The 20,213-nt window shown below is 50.5% G+C and overlaps 1 protein-coding gene across 1 annotated transcript in view; it reads right to left on the minus strand.

Annotated features, from left to right (window-relative positions):
* Positions 1–10,886: 10,886 nt before the first annotated feature.
* LOC119388379 (uncharacterized) overlaps positions 10,887–20,213 on the minus strand; it is a 29,823-nt gene continuing 20,496 nt past the window's right edge. The window contains exons 4-5 of the mRNA XM_037656088.2: positions 12,622–12,828; positions 10,887–11,243 (exon numbers count right to left, since the gene is read on the minus strand). Of these exons, the coding sequence (XP_037512016.1) occupies positions 10,974–11,243; positions 12,622–12,828 (477 nt within the window). The 3' untranslated portion in view covers positions 10,887–10,973. The remainder of the gene's footprint in view (positions 11,244–12,621; positions 12,829–20,213) is intronic.

Here is a 20,213-nt window from a genome sequence, read left to right on the forward strand (position 1 = left end):
GTTAAGGGCTAGCGCACTATTGATAAGGATAAATACGGTATTACTGCTCTACTGTTGCTAATCAGACTAATTATCAGATCATTCCCAAACTAATTCACCCAACTCTCTAGGTGAAAAGCACCACGCGAAGAGAAGGCTGCTCTCATATGTCGACGCGAATCTCACCAGACAGCGAAGTATTGTTTTTTCTAGCCAAGCCTAAAAGAATACGTTATTAACACCAGCTATAAACGCTTTGTGCGGAGACTGATAACTGACACTCTCTTTGAAACGTACCAGCAGCACATAAAAGATATGAACAACTTTATAGGTATAAAAAGGTTATATTGTTGTCCCATGGTACCCTCACTGCGAGTAAAACTTATGATAGCTGCAACGCATGGCGTGAAAAGTGCAATATCGCAACTCTCGTAACTACCGCTGCCTGATCTTCGTGTCAGATATTTCTGTTCACACCAGGTGGTCAGAGTTGTTACAAATATTTTATTGACGCCTTTCCAATCATACGTGTAATTACAGTTCGCTGTTGTGTGTAATGAAATTGTTTAAAGCCGCAAAGGCAGGGGTGTTACCCATGCCTTTACGGCCATTCTCTAGCCTTAGATCCTTGCGGCGCATCAAGTTTTAGAAGATGTGGTTGGCTGTGGCACAGTACCGTGTTTATCAACAACCTGTGCTGGCGGTTCCTGGATGCGTCCTTTGTCGAAGTACGCTTGTGTAAAAGAAAGCTCACAGAAAGAAACATTGTACAACTCACGCTTACTGCTGGCGCTACCATAAAGGCTGGGTTAGAATCTGTATTACAAGACACAGCAGTCTGTACTTTACACCCTAGAAGTACCTCAAACCAATTACAACAGTGTGTGTGTGTGTGTGTGTGTGTGTGTGTGTGTGTGTGTGTGTGTGTGTGTGTGTGTGTGTGTGTGTGTGTGTGTGTGTGTGTGTGTGTGTGTGTGTGTGTGTGTGTGTGTGTGTGTGTGTGTGTGTGTGTGTGTGTGTGTGTGTGTGTGTACAAAAGCACCGGTGAACGCTACAAAAGCATACTTTGTAGCTTTTACCGTTGCTATGTCGTCTGATTACACACTTCGTCTTTCGTGAGCGTGCTCACTCGCGGGATATTTGTATTTGCCGCGATTACGGCTTACAACATCAATGTTTTTAAAGTCTTAACATAGTCTTTCGTAACGAAACAATTAGCTGCGAGCATTACTGTGCAACCTATCTAAATCACCCACTGATTGACATATTCATTAATGAGTGCATAAACTGAACATTCGAGTGGATGTGATTGTGAATATCAGGTAGCTGCATGGCTCAATGAGTGGGTGGGAGTTAGTGGACGCCAGATAAAAAATAAAAATTTGCGAACGTGAGCGAGTGGCCAGTAAGTTTCTCGAGGTCCATCATATTGTCACGTGGTTGTGACGGTGAAGAAGGCGGCAGTCAGGCGGTTAAAGACTAAGCTCTTTATTGGGCGAAATTGTACCCAGAAAATGAAGTATAGCACTAACCATACAAGCGAGTAGAAGTCATAGCGGCGAGCAAGACCGGCGGTCGTCGATAATCTTATGGTCGACGGAAGACACCGGCTTTTATGCACGCGCGATCGTACGTACATGCCATTGTCATTGCTGGCACTCGCGTTAATTCCACAGTAAACTCAACAGCCCGAGCCGTGCACGCAATCTTATCAGAACATTGCGAAACAACCGTGAAAGTTCGCATACATTCTGGCGTGGCCTGCGCCGCGCGGTATCAACTGTGTTTTATTGTATATTTTTTTCGATGGTGAAGCCCGATCACATGAAAAATAAAGAAGTAGGCGCGCGTGGCCATATTTTGTCTGGAGCACCACCTTTAGTTCAATTGTCATCATAGATATTCCGCCACGGAAACACTTTCATTTAAGGTAGATAGTAGCTCGGAAATTTTACTCAGAGGTGGCCTTGCAACGAAAGAAGGACGAAAAAGCATACAATATGAACACGGTTAGGGAAACAGATAACTCGACGTTCACCAGTAGTCATAAGTAATGCACCTCGTTATAATAGTTCTCCATTGCCTTCACAAAACAGACGCTGTTAGCTGATCAGCTCTTGATACCAGGGCCGTAGCCAGGGGGAGGGGGGTGTTGGGGGGGGTGCACCCTCCCCCCGAAAATTTTCGATTTTGCATGTGTATATATAAACGCACACATACAAACGCACGCACGAACATAAAAAAGGATGGTAGCCCGAAAAAAATTTCTGGCTACGCTTCTGCTTGATACATATATCCGTCTGATAACACCACAGCTGCCAGTTTACAAGCCAGAAAGCAGCCCTCAAGTATGTACGCACAACATGTATAGCTAATATGTTTTGAGTGTTTATTTAAGTTGACCCTATTTAACTCTATGCTAAGGATTCAAGCTAGGGCCGGTACCTAGAAATGTTCTCAGCGTTGGACCGTTTCTCTTGTTGCGCTAGCTTTATTATTCTACGCTTGTATTTCTATTCTCTATCACTGCATGACAATCACATTCAGATCCACCGTGTTCACAGATGGAACAAATGATTGGAGCAGTCATTGGGCGGGAGTGGCGCTGTGCAAATGCCCAAATGAATGCAAAATGCATATTTATTCGACACTGGAAATCATATAAACATATAGGATGACATGTTCAAAATTGCAAACCGTCTATGAGACTCAATGTAATGAGTCCCTTCACATTCATTACAGCCTCCTTAAGTTATTTAACGCGGACTTAAACGTAAGCCATCATCAGTTTCAGCCTATTTTAGGTCAAGTGCAGGACGAAAGCCTCTCACAACCACCTCCAGTTTACCCTGCCTTGTGCGATCTGGTTTCATGTTATGCCTGCGAACTTTGCATCTTCGTCGCTCCATCTAACTCTCTGCCGTCCTCGGCTACGTTTCCCATCCCTTGGTATCCATTCCATTGCTCTAACTGACCAACGGTTATCGGTTCTTCGCATTACGTGACCTGCCCAGGTAGTTTTTCGTCTTGGTGCCCGCTAGAATGTCCCCTCTAATCCGCTCTGCTCTCACACCGTCACAGTAGTCTAGTAGTTATGGCGCTCGACTGCTGACCCGCAGGTCGCGGGATCGAATCGCGGCCACGGCGGCCGCATTTTCGATGGAGGTAGAAATGCTTGAGGCCCGTATACTTATATTTAGGTGCACATTAAGGAACCCCGGGTAGTCAAAATTTCCGGAGCCCTCCACTACGGCGTCCCTCATCGTGGTTTTAGGACGTTAAACCCCTGATATTATTACCCACTCTGCTCTCTTCCTGTCTCTTATTGTTGTGCCTCTGTTGCCTTCCTGCCTCTTGATGGTATGTCCCTCATGCAAACACAGTTGCGTTTCTGCATTCGCCCTTTATCGGAACGCGGCCGCTGCGAACCCCTTCACTGCGCGGTGGGTCTGGGGACAAGAAATGACTGGGCGGGCCAGAAGCGTTATCCGCTTTATGCGCTTATACATGAAGGAAGAAGAGAAAGATGGTTGCCTCCCTTTCTTGGACGCAATTGTAAAGCGTGCTCCCACAGGCCTTGCCTTCACCGTGTACCGAAAGCCAACCTACTCCGGTAGATACCTTGATTGCTAGTCAGTTCATCCGGTAGCCCACAAACGCTCAGTGGTTCGTTCTTTAGTTCAACGAGCCATTCGCACCTGTTCCGATGCAAGAAGCCTGCAGGAGGAGCTCCAGACCATTGAAAATGGCCTTATCAGGAATGGATATTCTAAACATTTTATTAAGAAGACAATTCCAAGTTCATTATGCCTAACCAGCCGCAAAACAGTCAAACTATTAATAATACAGCGTCAACACACCAGCGCGCAGCGATTTTGTACATTCAAGCTGTAAGCGAAGGCCTAGCTCGCGTGTTTAGAAAACGTGGTGTGCAGATCGTGCAGGTGCCAGCAAGCAAGCAAGGGTGACTTGCTATATGTGAAGAACCCTTTCCCTCGGCAACGTTTCCCTGGTTTGGTCTACTAGATCCTATGCGCAGACTGTGAATCGGTTTACATTGGCGAAAGCGGAAATTTCTGCAGGCGTTTGAAGCAGCACAAGAATGACGTCGCCAAGGGCCACACAGTGACAAATTCACTCGCAGAGCATTCCGAGAAGACGGGCCACGAGATAAGCTGGGACAACGCGCGCATAATGGCCACGGAGATGAATTAGACAACGAGGCTCAATGTCGAATCATTAATAATTGTGACAAGTAACACGATCAATACATAATCCTGCACACTAAACCACGTGTACTCCCGGACTTTGCGTCATGCGCTCAGCACTACTTAAGAAGCTGCTGCTGCTCTGCCGTCATTCCATTGTGAACAAGGGATCCGTACGGGCCACGAAACGTCATTTTGTTTTTAACACGAAAGTGTTTTATGCCGGGGTCCACCAAGACTTTAGTGACGTATTTCCGTCACGGAAATGACGTCGCAAAAATATACACGATCAGATGGCAAAGAAAAAAAGTTCCGTGAACGGGCATCGAACCTACGACCGCTCGGTCCGCAACAAGAGAGGCTGGACACGCTATCCACTGCGCCACGGTCACATACTCTAGAGGCTTTACAAACGCGCCTTTTATATCTACCACTCCCGGTCGGTGGGGTGGTGTTGCCCTCTGGGAGCGGTAAAGTAATGTATTTCGTCATTACTGTGGCCTCCGCGATTAGCACCTGCAACGCATTACACGTCCCTCCCATTCGGCGCGTTTTCAATAGAAGTTCAATCTTGTCAATGCCTTAACACACCGCGAGGTGGCGACCTTAGCCAAGCGTCGTAAAAGCGTCGGCCTCGCGTATAGCATCACGCTAATCCAAACTAAAAATAGCTTTGCGACGCACGCCTCCCTCACCATGGCTGTTACACCACGTGCCCCGCTCACGCGCTCGCCCCGAGAAAAATGGCGGCCGGGGGGCGGCACGACGCCCTTTGCGTTTCCCTCTACTCCGGCCGTGGTGTTCAATTTAACATTTTAACATGCCGCGGAATGGCGACCAAGTTCTGCGTCCAATATGCGACGCTCTTCTGGCTATCACACCTAGTTCTCTGATTACGCTTTCACCGTTAACTACTACAGCTACCACAAGGGTTTGTTTAATCATTTAACAGGGACGTTAGTCGTCGGGATGGAGATGTACCACCAATAATCAAAGTAGGCACATCCACGTTAAACGGTGCTATATAGCTGCCAGACATCAATATACATTATGCAAACTCTGTTATATCAATGTACTGTTAACATTCAGTTACTTCTGTAGGGGCACGCTTTAGTTTCGCGTTATTCAGATTCCTATGAAGGAGGGATCAACCATGTTTTTTTTTACGCCCCGCCACGGTGGTCTAGTGGTTATGGCGCTCGACTGATGACCCGAAGGTCGCGGGATCGAATCCCGGCCGCGGCGGCTGCATTTTCGATGGAGGCGAAAATGTTTGAGGCCCGTGTACTTACATTTAGGTGCACGTTAAAGAACCCCAGGTGGTCGAAATTTCCGGAGCCCTCCACTACGGCGTCTCTCATAATCATATGGTGGTTTTGGGACGTTAAACCCCAGATATTATTATTATTTTTTTTTTACATTGGTCAGGGACCCGCTTTTTAACAACCATGTATTAAACGTCTTTTTTTTGCATTTTACATCGTCTGGTACTTGCTTAGACGCATGCTGTTGATCAACGTGGTTCAAACTATGACATTAGATGCTTGAGCTCACGCTGTCACGTCACAGCTGATTGGCAATATACGTGCGGCGGAACTTGAAGCCTCGCCTGAGTCATAGCAGTACGTTGAATAACCGCCAACTTCTGTTTTGGTTAAGGATGCACGGATTTTAAGCATCGCGGTAGTTAAGATGATGCTTTGAGAAAAATATGAAAAGGCGCCTCGATGCGGCAATAGTACAGAACATGTACAAAATCGTTTGGTGCGTAGTTTGCCGATGGAATCGTTTGTCGGCTGGCTATAGGATGTCAGACACGGAAAAGCCAGCCATACAACCTTCGTTGAAGCTCTTAAGCGGCCGTACGATCAGGGCGCCGACGAACGTTTGTTGCTGGCCCACTTTGCTCTCTTCTTGTACCTTAAGGTTGCACCTATCACTTTCCGTGGCTCGCTGCGCCGTCCTCAATTTAAGTTGAACCCTTTTCGTAAGACGCCAGGTTTCCGCCCTGTAGGTAAGTACCAGTACGATGGAGCTGTTTTTTACTCTTCTCTTGAGGCTTACTGGTAAACAGTCATTCATGACCTGAGAATACCTGCCAAATGCGCTCCACCACGTTCTTATTCTTTTAGTTACTTAAGTCTCATGGTTCGGACCTACGGCCACTATCTGCCCTATGCAGACGTATTCCTTTACCACTTCCAGTGCTTCGCTACCAGTCGTAAACAGTTGTTCTCTTCCTAGACTGTTGATGATTAGTTTTCTGCATATTAATTTTAGACCCACCATTCTGCTTTGCCTGTAGAGTTCCATAATCATGTTCATACATTTTCTTGCCTTTGTTGAAACAATGTATATGAGAGATTGGAGCCTTTATGGCGCCACCAGCTACTCCTTCTCGCTTAGCGAACGAAACAAAAAATACAAAAATATAAATGGAACAAAAAATTGAGAGCCCTTCCATTTGTCTGTGAAGAGGCTAGACCAGCGAATCTGTGGAAGCGTTCCGACGGCGAGGCGTCGCGCGTTCGTTTGGCTTCACTTGTCCGATAGCCGTCGGTGGCATTGGCTCGACGGCGACGCGCACACTCGCGCTTCTGGCCCGCCTACGTTCCTTGCACTGCCAATGCTCCTCTTTGGAACGTACGACAGGCGTCCAACCCATTGCTAGTCCAAAGAGCAAAGAATACCTCGCTAGGGCGATCTCTTGCGTCACGATATAACAGACAAACCCGATTGGTTGACGAGGCGTATTGTAGAAAGACGATGACGTATTATTAAAGACGGCTGCGCAAATCGCAGTGCGCGTACTTGCGCGGACGCGCTTACGTGGCTGTGACTGTGAGCTAGATCATGTAACGAAGAAGCAAGACCTAAGGTCCAGCGAAAAGCGCGGCGTAATGCATGCTTCTTTCAACCCTAAGTCTGAAAATGCCGCCAAACCGTCGTTTAATACGACGCCACGGGATGGCGCGACGTGTCTGTCTGTATTAGGATGCCCCCCCCCCCCCCCCCCCCCCGGGAACAGGGTGGTGACACCCTTTATCCAGGTGAGCGCCATATTGGGTCGAAGTCGTTGACGCGGACGCCGCCTCTTCTTAAGTTGACGTGCAAACCTTATGATGGACACGCGTGTGAAACTGTAGAAATAAAAGAAACCGGGCATTATATTCAAGGCGTCTGCCGATTCCGCACGTCTGCGTGCTCCGACACAACATGGCGGCTCTGTCGGAGTTGTTGCCACCCTAAATCCTGCCTACATGATTACTCCTTGAGCCTAGCACTATACAGCTTCGTTGTGATATGACTGCCACGCACACCTGCGTGCGTGGCCATCTATAATATCGAGATGGCCACGCATGTGGCTGTCGGCCCGTCGAAGTTGTCGCTGCCATTAAGATATAAGTCCGAGCTCATCTTGGATGATGGTGTGGGCAACGCCTGCGTTGCGCTAATCAAGTGGGGGACGTGGACATCGCGCTGGTCAGCCTTGACATCAGTCCGGCAGCAGCGCAAATTAAAGAAGTCTTCGCCCTGCGCTTTATTGAGTACGCACCAGGGGCTGTGATTCCTGGCTACGAAAACGGCAAGGAGAAGACGACACCGTTCGTTTTTACCGGAGATTAAACACCGACCTTCGAAAACCGGCGGTTACCAGCCTCAACGGAAGATGGCTACGGTGCGCGTCTTGTTGGCTGTCACTCCTCGCACTCGTCACTGTACACGTCAAGAAGAGATGGTGTGATTGACCATGCATTCGCTAAGGGCATTGAGCATCCCTCGATACGTCTCAAATTTCTCGACGCACTCCCCGCTGATCACCATTCTGCAAAATCAACAACTATGCGAAGCACAACAACATTTTGAAAAAAAAAAAAAATGCGACACGCACGTTCGATCCAAGCCAGTTATGCCACGAGGCCCGCGCAATAATTTGAAATGGTGCTAGCTAGTTGCACTCGATTCTGCAGTTCAGAAAACTAACATTAATGACGACGTGCAAGGTGAGAAATCTGTCTTCTGAGTGGTGGGACTGGCATACACCACATAGGACAAACAGAGACCTGCGCTGTTGTTTCCAGGGGCGTAGCCAGAAATTTTTTTCGGGGGGGGGGGGGGGTTCAACCATACTTTATGTATGTTCGTGCGTGCGTTTGTATGTGTGCGTGCCTATGTACGCAAGCAAAACTGAAAAATTTCGGGGGGGGGGGTTGAACCCCCCTAACCCCCCCCTTGGCTACGCCCCTGGTTGTTTCGATTACATAATGTGTGTTTGATGTGACACGGACGCCGTAATGCATCGAAATAATATATGCATCATCAAGTTAATTTTCCGTCTTTGCAATACATTTGCATAAGCATATGCGCACTTAACGTTCAGTTTGCGCACTGTTTGCGTAAACATCTCTTAAGGCTTACGTCGATTCCCACCTACGCGTGGGATCCGCCCACTATTACCTTGGCTCTAACTTTGCGGCAGTCAGTGCTCGTGTTACGAGCATCGACTGGGCGCTGTTCGAATGATTTCAATATTACGAAGAAATATTTCAAAGGAACAGGCATGAAAAGGTAAGACTAAAAGCTGAAAAAATCATAGAAAAAACATAACCTTATTTAACAACACCACATTGTCACAACCTGTATTGTTTTAAATGCGAATGCATTTCTTAGTCGGGCTATGTAAGGCATCCGGCGTTGTCCGCGCGCCTCTCCGCTCTCACTCCCTCTCCCATAGCAACAGCTGCGGGCGCGCGCGCTTAACCTCGCCCCCTAGCAACCGGAGCAGGTGGCGCGGGCGGAGTAGCGGAGAGTGAGTGGAGAGGAGTAGCGCGCTCCGGTGTGTGAGGGCGCTCGCATCGTGGGAGCTCGGCGGAGCTCCCGCGTGTGTGGAGAGAGTGTAGGAGAGGGTAGGTGCAGTGCTTCGCCGCTCCTTCTCTCGCCGTTCGCTCTCTCTCCTCCCTGCGCCCCCGCCTCAATGCAGTGCGTTTGAAACGCGTTTGTAGTGTTTGTGCTGCCTTGGCACAGCCTGAAAACAGCGCGTTCTAAACGCGTTTGTGCTGCATTGAAGGCGGTGGCAACATCCCTGAGGTGATTACGAACGCACGTAGGTAGCGTTCGTTGAAAGAGGCGCCCAAAAGGGAGACACTTGAGCGCGTCGATGTGTCCAGCTTTACGCCATTAAAATTACTACGCCGTGTACTCTCGGCGCAAGAAATGCATTCGCATTTCCTCACGATTCCCTTCGGGGAGGTGGGGGCATTTTTTTTATTTCTGTCCGGTCATCGCGTCCGATCATCAATGTCATCAAAATCATGGCTCTTGTGCAATCAGGGAGTGATCATTTTACTTGAATATATCCTAGCGTTGTGGTCAGATATAGCTAGATGTGCTAACGATGATGACAAGGTACACAAGTGACCAACTGAAGCTTTGCTGAACCGGCGCGTGCAGCAGTTAATACTCTAGAACCAACGTCTAGAACGTACGGTGAGGCCGACGTAAAAAGCAGCGGTACTCGGCCGATGCTATTCCCGTTCACCGACTTCCAACTATGCTCGCCACTATAGCGTTGTCACTTAATTGTGTTGCGCATCTTTCTGGGCGCAAGTTCGCCCACTGAACAGTTTGGTTCTTCCCATCCAACCATCATCATCAGCGTATTCATGTGGAGCCGCAATTATCCCCCGCCTTCCCCCTCTCTGTTCTTGTATCACACACGAGACAGTTTCAAGGGGTCATGAAGCACCCCTTGGGCTGATTGAAAAAACACATCCTGCGGAAAGCTGACACGGCTATGAACTGCTCTGCCAAATATTACAGTCGTGCGCGCCGCGTAATGGCCACAAGCGGAGCGCGAAGTTGCGATTTCCCCAGGCACCCTCTTTTCAAACAGAGGCCGGTTCTCATTCTCGTCGGTGGGCGGGGCGTCTGTCCGCTGTACGTCGCAAGAGACATAGCATGCTTATTGGCCGATAGCCGACGTAAATCGAGAGCGGCGTTCGGATCAGATGCGCTTCTTGCCGCGGGGTGCCGCCACTTGCCGGCGCCGCACTCCTCAGTACACGGTAGCCGCACTCGCGCAAGCGAATCACAGCGGGAGAGCGATCGCGTTTCATGACGCGCGCTGGCGTAACTTCTTTCCCCCATGCCATCCCTCCCTGTCTAGCTTCCAGTGCGCTCGCCGGCACGAGAAAAGAGAGAAAGCGCTGGGAGCGTGCGCCAAACCCCCGTAACTCCGCTGATTCTTGACGGATTCGAGAAATTTTTGCGGCAATCGATTCGGGAGGCAGTACACTCCGATATTGAGGCCATTAGATCATTACTTGGAAAAGTGGTTCATGACCCCTTTCATGCAAGGGTAGAAGTTCGGTGCCATCAGCAGTCTTTACCTAAACAAATATAAATAATAAACAAAATAATCGCTGTGGTTTCATGGGTCAAAACATCGATATGACTATGAGGCGCCATGAGCAAGTACAGCTTCCTTTATAAAGAAGAATGCTCATGTATGCACAACAATTACAACAAAAGGAAAGGTCGACAGGGACTCCAAACAACGCCGGATGAGGTCACTCTTTCTTTATTTGCTTTCTTTTGTTTCCTTGAGTCACGAGAGTTGACCGAAGCAGTGAAAGTAATTTGATTTCCTTGGCCGTCGCAGAGTATTTAGCATGTATTAATGCATGTAGCAGGTTCTTTTTTTCTTTCGGCGACTGTTGACTAGACTGGGGTTGTCACTGCTTTGGCCGGTCACCATGCTTGCGAGGGGAATAAACGAAGTGGTGCTCAGTACGAGGCTTGCTCGAAGACCTCTGGTGCCTCGGCGTTGTCGGCGCCCGGATAAGGGCTCTTGAGGCGTACCAAGTGCAGCAGGTACCCACGCATTGAGTGCAGCAGCTGCTGCACACCCACCGCCACGCTGTAGTGGGCCAGCAGGCGTTTGGAGCAGTCCACGTACGTGTCTAGGATGAGACCCACCGCACTTGCATCGGCCGCGGCGAACTGTGCCTGGCTGCCGTGCGCAGCGCTCGACAGTCGCACGTCGCAGCGGAGCTCCTGCAGCGCATGCCGGACACGCAGCTCGCTCCACAACACTTTCCAGAGAGCGCGAATCATAAACGGAGAAGTGCAGCAACGCGGCAATGGCAACGATAATTGCACAACGTCCGTGGTCATGAGAAAAAATTTTGAAGTTTCACTGTATGCTGGAAGCACCGAAGTGCGTGTGTGAGCTAGCCAGCTGGACAGTTTCCGTATCACCTAAGTAGGACTTAGACCGGCTAGTACTCGTGTACAATGAATAACTTATTGCGAATACGAGTGCCAGAAATATAAACGGCCATAAAAATCACTGAAATTAATGCTTCATTATTCTATATTTCCTTCACGAGGCTATATGGTACGTTCAACGTATCGATCTGTTCTGACGACGCGGACCAGTTGGACATGCCGTCTTCTTATACGGCTTTCTCCAAAAGTAAAAAAAAAAGGAGGATGCTTGAGCTTCGCCTTCAAGCGTACAACGCGATAGCGTAATCGGGCCCCGTGCGCATCGCCTTCTCAATTGCTAGCCTAGCTTCGATTCTCGGTGGATGCCTCAACCGTACCGCAAGGAAACGAACGTCCGTGCGCGTAACATTGGCCGTTTCAAGCTATCCTAGAATGCCTACTGCAAGTACAGTTGCGTGTGCCCACTACGCCATAATTGTTCCTTTTTGCGAATCAGCGAAGGGCCCACTACGCGTTCGAAAGGCAACACGCCAACCTACGTAGCTGCTCACTTTGTTGATGCTTTTGCTGACGACGTTGATTAAACATGTCTGAGCGCTGTGTAATGTGTGGGCCTTTAAAACGCTCACTCGTTGCGCAATTCACATGTTTTGACGCCTGAGGTGATTCTACGTTTCTGCCCCGCAATATTACATGCGTTAAGGAGGCTCCTCCCAGCACATGATATTCATATAGTGTTTTTTTCCGAAGCAGTATCAAGCAATGGCGTAGCTAGATTTTTGTTGTCTATTTTGTTTGCATCTTTCTAGATTTTTCGCTCACGGACAACGACACCGGCACCGAAATGTCTGCTAAATGACGGCATACCACCAGTGCGAAGACACAAGAAAGAGGACGACACTGCGTGTCGTCCTCGCAGCGTCGTCCCCTTTCTTGTTACAGCGCAGTGTGTCGTCCTCCTTCTTGTCCTGGTGCCCTTGCGCTGGTAGTATACCATCATGAATTTCCAACAAGCCCAAGCCGCCACACCTGCTAAACGAGCTCTTTAACGCTGTCGCGTTAATAAATCTTGGATGCCTTACACAAGACTAAGGCGACAGAACCAACACAACAAGATAGGGATTTGAGGTATCTTGATCATTTGCCCCGTATGTCTTCTTAGAGCGCATCTGCGAAGGCACCTTGTTAGAACAGCCGCCCTCACCTGTAGTTGGTCGGCGTTTCGTTGGCTGTTGGTAGCCACCTGGAGGGCCGTTGCGGCACCCGCGGCGCTGCGCTTGCTGTTTGCCGCAATGGCGTGGCCGCTGCAGCTCGCCACACCGTGGCTTGTGTTGGCCATGTGCTGGGCAAACGTGGTGTACGCCACTAGCAGTTGGTAGATGCGCAGGAACGCCTGCTCCTCAGTCAGCCGCTGCAAAGGGGGAGCGCGAATCGCTGCAACTTGGAGCAAGACGTGAATGTGAACGCTGGATTTTGCGTGAACACGTTTGTGAGCTGGTTGTGCTCACGCATGCCTGCTGTTCCACATATTTGCAGCAGACGAACGTTTAATAACCACGTTCCCTTGTGCTCACGAACGTGTGCAGTTGATGGCATATACCGGAATGGCTAGGACTGTAAAGATTCTGGGACCGCTTAAGATCGAAACCATTGCCGACCACTCATCCACTCGTGAGCTGTAGCAGCGGAGTCTCAAAATCAGAGCGCTGGTAAGGTATGAAATTTGCAGCGACCACTGACCAGAATGGTACAGGATCTCGGTGGTGGTTCCAGTACACAGGTGAAAACACCCCTCAATGGGCCCCGAATTTGTTTCAACCAGTCAGATGCCAAGAGAGCATTCGAAAGTGGCTAGTCTATAATGTGCATAACATGCAAGCGTCTTAGCATAACCAGAAAATGTCGCCAGTGACGCTGAGCATGTAAATAACAAACAATGTGCTGCTTAAGCTTGTACTATGCGCTGTGCAGCGTCGGGTAACTGCAGCGTCGGGTCGCTAAAATATCTTGCCTATCCCGCAACGTCACCAAACCGCGAAACTTACGACGTCAGAATTAGGAGTACGCACTAAACCGCGCATTGGTGTTAATATGTCGAGTAAAACTTTATTTGTTTCGTCTTGTTCCAAACGAAAGAGAAGATGGCATCGCGACGATGGTTTAGCAAAGGCTAGTCGTAGCAGGCGACGAGAATGGATTAATTTGCGCATATTAAATAATTTCAGGGCTTTTATAACGTCGTTGAACCGTTCGTGCGTATACAGAATCGCTCTGTAAGCACTTTGTTGAGGATGCGTTTTTTTTTATCGCCATAATCCAAGCTACTGAGGTCGTTGCAAGCTACAGTATGATCAGCCGGGCGAATAAGATTGATTCGGAAACACGGGCGGAATCTTCATCCACGGTCGTTCCGCGTCAGCTCTGCCCAAGTAACACTCAGCGCCCTCTGCGCGCTCATCGACTCACTTCAGCCAAGAGGATAGGGCAGGCAATGCTGTACGTTTTCCAAGAAAAGCAGAGGCATTTCCTGTGAACTGCAGTAACATTAATTGACTGAAATCTTCCTAAATGCTGCTGGTTCCCGCCCTAGCTTGCGTCGGCGGTGATGCAAATTTGATTTCAGGTAGAACGGATTAAACAGAGGATGAAAGACTGACGCCTGAGAGCCCTTGCCCAACAGTAGCCTCCTCCACGATGCAAGAGCGCAAGGTATCAAAGCGTTGCATAGGCAACTCGCACCGCAGGGGACCTACGGTGCATCGTGGTGAGGCACGGAAGACGATCTTCGCTGCAGAAGCTGGGGATACATCTAAATTTCATAATCTAATTTTGTGACAGTTGTGTCGAACGACAACTTCGCCATAGTTGTTGGTATGCCACTACGCTGCCGGCAGTGAACGCTCACAAAGGTTGGGGGGGGGGGGAAGCGCCCCCCTTGCCCCCCCCCTCCCGGTAAATACGCCTATGCCGTTGTGGTACTGCGCATATCGCGAAATATTCAACACAGTGATCGCGATTGCGTATCTGCACTGGTGCTCTCTGATAATCCTACTTGCGGACTGCGAGCCCGTGAGGCAGCCGCGTGACAGAGCGGGTTCTGTATTGTACTCATCACATAAATGCACAAATGGCGATTGTAATTTTTATCATTGCTAACTCGATTAGCTTATTCTGATAAGCCTTTGAAAGTCATTGTATCATTTATTGTACGCGGTACTCACCAAAACGAACACCTTTTCTGATCGTGCTATATATGTGGGGGGGGGGGGGGGCAAGGGGGATGTCGTTCATCCACTATATATGATGACAAACGTTTTTGTACCTCGCAAAAGCGAGCGCACATGTTACTTAGATTTTCCTTTTTATTTCAACCGCGTAAAGAGACCATATTGGTGCAACGGATATTGCAGCGTTCCGTTCTTTCTAGAAATTGACTACTGTGACCAAATCCATTCTAATTGGTTACGAAAAATCTTGCCCGTATTTCCCAGGCAAAGTAGCACAAATGTTACCATTCGCTGAAGTGCTGCTAGCCGAAACAGTGTGTGCGTGTATATATAGGCGCTGCGCAAAGCGCCGGCAACGCTGCCTGTCGCCACGGCTCGAAAGCGTAGACGGGCTCGGGCGAGCAGTGTTCCCATGAGCGTCAAGGCGAGTGCTGTAGTTGCTGTGGTAGTTGCGTCTTCCATCGCAATTTAACGCTTATGTAAGCCTTCAGCGATGCCCAGAAACAACTGCTGCGCAGTTGGCTGCTTGAACACGTACAAAAACTCGTCAGGAACACACTTCTACAAGCTTCCGGTGCGGCTTCACGAGGAAGAGCCGAAGAGCTGCTACGGCGGTGGTTGATTGCCACTGTTCGACAGAGAAGGTAAGCAATCGTGCTTTGTTTACGGCTGTGTTAGAGCGTTTTACCACGTGTTTATTTCTCCATTTATGTCATTACGCCTTTCGTGAACGCTACCATGTTTACAGTTGCTCGCCTCGTCTAAATTCTGGATGCTACAATGCACATGAGGTTGTTGTCGCTTATGAGACGCGATGCCTTGCTTTGAAAAAAAAAACGCATGATGCGAAGCAGTAAGCCAGACAATGCGGAGTAAAGCTACTGTGATGAGGTTTATTGGTGTAATGAAGTCGCGACGAAAAGGGACCGTACACTGACACAGTGCAAGGCTGGCAAAAGGCGGCACAGGCTCTCGCGCAATCAGAACGCGGGTCGTTTCTCGTCCTCCTTCACAGGCGCATACTCGGTCGTGCATCTGCTCCACTACAATGCCCCCGGGGTGAAGCGTAGCCATCCTGGCGACTCAGGGAGTACGTAGAATGATGGGGTCGTAGTAGGGCTTGAGACGGTCAACGTGTACGGTCTCGCGTCCTCGACAGCGCAAATCTGGCGATTGTGTGAGGGGCTCGACGAGGTAGTTCACCGGCGAGGTGGCACGAATGATACGGTAGGGACCATGGTACCGCGCCAGAAGTTTAGAGGAGAGGCCAGGGACGTGGGGGGGTACCCAAAGCCAAACAAGGGAGCCAGGAGAAAACGTAGGCGCTGGGTGATGAACGTCGTCATGTCGCGTCTTTTGTCGACCTTGTGCTTCACCTGTCAGGGAACGAGCCAACTGACGGCAGTCTTCGGCGTATCTGGCGACTTCAGAAACTGGAGTGCACTCAGAGGCATCAGGTCGGTACGGGAGTATGGTGTCCAGTGGGTGGGAAGGTTCGCGGCCGTACAAGAGAAAGAACGGGGAAAAGCCGGTAGTCGCTTGCGTCGCGGTGTTGTAAGCGAACGTAACAAAAGGTAGTACAGTGTCCCAGTTGGTGTGGTCTGAGGATGTATACATCCTCAACATGTCGCCGAGTGTGCGGTTGAACCGTTCGGTGAGACCATTTGTCTGTGGATGGTAGGCGGTGGATTTCCGGTGAACGATGTTGCATTCAGCGAGGAGGGCTTGGATGACCTCCGACAGGAACACGCGACCCCTATCACTGAGTAGTTCCCGCGGAGCACCGTGGCGTAGAATGAAGCTGCGAAGAATGAAGAGTGCAACTTCGCGGGCGGTCGCTGCCGGGAGAGCTGCAGTCTCAGCGTAGCGCGTCAGATGATCGACGCCGACAATAATCCACCGGTTTCCAGAGCCACTATACGGGAGGGGGCCGTAGAGGTCGATACCCACGCGGTCAAATGGGCGAGCCGGGCACGGGAGCGGCTGCAACGTGCCAGTAAGGTGTCGCGGAGGTGTCTTGCTTTGTTGGCATGTAGGGCAAGACTGAACGTATTTCTGCACAAAGCGATACATTCCTCGCCAGTAATATCGCTGACGCAGCCTTTCGTAGGTTTTCAGGGCGCCGTTGTGAGCACTTTGGGGATCCGCGTGGAAATTCAAGCAGATGTCAGAGCGCATATGGCTAGGGACAGCAAGGAGCCACTTCCGACCATCTGGCATGTAGTTGCGGCGGTACAGAATGTTGTCTCGCACGGAAAAGTGGACTGCTTGACGGCGTAGCGCTCTCGTCGAAGGGACAGCAGACGGATCGGTAAGGTAGTCGAGCAACAAGGCAAGGTGTGGGTCTTTACGCTGCTCCGAAAGCATGTCATTGGTGCTGAGTGGTGACAAGGTGGTAACGTGAGGTGACAGAGAAGCCACATCTGGTGTTATTGGCGAGCGGGAGAGTGCATCAGCATCCGCATGCTTGCGGCCGGAACGATAGACGACACGAATATCGTATTCCTGCAACCGAAGTGCCCAACGGCCCAGGCGTCCCGACGGGTCTTTCAAGGTGGAAAGCCAACATAGGGCGTGGTGGTCTGTCACCACGTCGAAAGGACGGCCGTAAAGATACGGGCGAAACTTCGTCAATGCCCAGATGATCGCCAAGCACTCCTTCTCTGTCACGGAATAGTTTAATTCAGCCTTCTTTAGAGCGCGACTTGCATAAGCGACAACGTATTCACCTTGGGTGCCTTTGCGTTGTGCCAAAACAGCGCCAAGACCGACGCCACTTGCATCGGTGTGAATTTCTGTGGGAGCGGTGGGGTCGTAGTGACGAAGGATAGGTGGTGAGGTCAACAGGCGGCGCAACTGGCGAAATGCGTCATCACATGCAGGTGACCATGCAGATATACCTTTGGTGGTGGCAAGCAGACTCGTCAAAGGTGCGATGATGGACGCGAAGTTACGCACGAAGCGGCGAAAATAGGAGCAGAGGCCGACAAAACTTCTGAGGGCTTTCATCGTGGTGGGCTTTGGGAATTCGGCGACAGCTCGAAGCTTATCGGGATCCGGAAGAACGCCGTCTTTGGAGATGACATGTCCCAAGATGGTTAGCTTCCGTGCTGCGAAGTGGCACTTCTTGGTGTTAAGTTGTAGGCCCGCAGAAGTTAGGCACGTGAGAATTTCGTGCAGACGAGCAAGGTGTGTCGGGAAATCTGCGGAGAAGACTACTATGTCGTCCAGGTAACACAAGCAAGTCTTCCACTTGTGGCCGCGAAGGATGGTATCGATCATGCGCTCAAATGTTGCAGGCGCGTTGCAGAGCCCAAATGGCATGACGTTGAACTCATATAGGCCATCGGGCGTTACAAAGGCTGTTTTAGGGCGATCACACTCAGCCATTGGCACCTGCCAATACCCAGAACGCAGATCCAAGGATGTAAAGTACTCGGCGCCTTGCAAGCAGTCAAGAGCATCGTCTATTCGCGGTAGCGGGTAGACGTCCTTTTTTGTAATCTTGTTTAAGCGGCGATAGTCGACGCAAAATCGAATGGTGCCATCTTTTTTCTTCACCAATACCACAGGTGATGACCAAGGACTTTGAGAAGGCTGTATGACCCCACGTTGAAGCATGTCATCCACTTGCTCCGTAATGACGCGGCGCTCTTCGGCGGAAACGCGGTAAGGCCGCTGTCGCAGGGGCGAGTGGGAGCCGGTGTCGATAGTATGACTGATAGTCGTGGTGCGGCCTAACAAAGGTTGTTGAAAGTCGAAAGTAGAGATAAACTTGTCAAGGAGAGCAACAAGTTGGCGGCGATGAGAGGGGGAGAGGTTTTCGTCAATGGCGTTGTCGAACGCTGACGAACTTGATGGCTGAGATACAGGAGTGATTGAGGCAGTGTGACATGTGGTGTCATCGGGAAGATCAAGATCATCGATGTGGTCGACAGGTTGTACAGATCCTAAAGTTTCACCACGGAGTAAGGCAATGGGGTTATTGCAGGGGTTTGTAACCAGCATTATGGTTGACCCAGAGGCAATTGTGAGTACGGCAAATGGGAGAACGATGCCCTTGCGTTCAGTAAACACTGGAGATGGCGTAAACACTACCGTGGCGTCAGGTTCAGAAGTACACGAAAGGGTAATAGGGACTGAAGCTTCCGGAGGCAAGGTCGTGTCGGTATCAACGATGAGTTTGGAGGGAAGAGGACGGTCGGGCGATGACAAATCACATGTTGGCACAAGGGACACTTCCGCACGGGAACAATCGATTATAGCTTCATGACGTGAAAGGAAATCCCAACCCAGGATGAGGTCATGAGAGCAAGATGGCAGAACAAAAAATTCAACGATGTACATAATGTCTCGGATGACGACGCGCGCCGTACACACAGCTGAGGGATGAATGCGTTGCGCGCTAGCTGTGGACAGCACCATGCCAGAGAGAGACGTTGTCACTTTCTTGAGTCTCCTACAAAAGTTCGCGTTCATCACAGAAACGGCGGCCCCGGTATCTACAAGCGCTAGTGCGGTGACTCCCTCAATAACGACATCAATAACGTTGTGCGGCGAAAATGGAGGACTTGAGAATTGCGCACAAGTTGCAGTTCTTGCCTCCGGAACTGCACTGATTAGTTTCCCTCACCAGAAGGTGGTCGACGACGCATAGGCGATGGCGACCGGCGACGAGGAGAAGGGAAACGAGCACTTTCTGAGCGGCGATCCGAGTTGGAGTGCCTCTGTTCAGACGCTGATGTGGTGGCATGTGGCGGCGCGTAGGTAGGATTTCCGAAGGATGCGTACGCAGGTGTGGAACGGCGGCGGCAGACGCGCGCAATATGGCCAGCGACGCCACACGCGAAGCAGATGGGGCGGTTGTCATGAGTGCGCCACGCGTCTGATTGACGGAAGAAGTGTGGTGGGGGCCTGTAAACTGGAGGCGAGGCGCGATGGGGTGGTGCCGATAAGGAGCTTGGATGCGGTGGGGGCCGCGCGACCACAGCTGCGTAGCTGAGAGGTGGAGATGGAGCAGGTGGTGCGTAGCCGGCACTCGAGAGGGGGGACGGCATGGAAGTGCACGGGTAAGACCCCGGAACTGCAGGGAGGGCCCCACAAATTTCGGTGCGTATGGCCTGCTGCAGGGTTGGGGGCAGGCTTGCGGTGGGCGCGTCGCTATGAGGCAGCAGGGAGAGCTGTCGGGCCACTTCCTCTCTGATAAAGTCCTTGATCTGGTCTGTAAGGGTGCCCTGGCAAACGTTGCCGTTTGCTACTGCGAAGGCCGAGATCGAATCTGGTGGTGGGAGACTTTGCCGGGCGATGGACCGCTGACGGCGCAATTCGTCAAAGCTCTGGCACAGGCTTACGAGCACTGCCACAGTGGTCGGGCTTTTCGCCAGCAACATCTGGAATGCGCCATCTTCGATACCCTTGAGAATGTGTCTGATCTTCTCGTCTTCCGGCATAGATGGGTTAACCCGCCTGCAGAGGTCCAGCACATCCTCAATGTAACTGGTAAATGTCTCGCCAGGCTGCTGTGCTCGGTGGCGGAGACGCTGGTCAGCGCGGAGCTTGCGCACCTCTG

The sequence above is a fragment of the Rhipicephalus sanguineus genome, chromosome 1 (genome assembly GCF_013339695.2).
Source record: "Rhipicephalus sanguineus isolate Rsan-2018 chromosome 1, BIME_Rsan_1.4, whole genome shotgun sequence".
Lineage (NCBI taxonomy): Eukaryota > Metazoa > Arthropoda > Arachnida > Ixodida > Ixodidae > Rhipicephalus > Rhipicephalus sanguineus.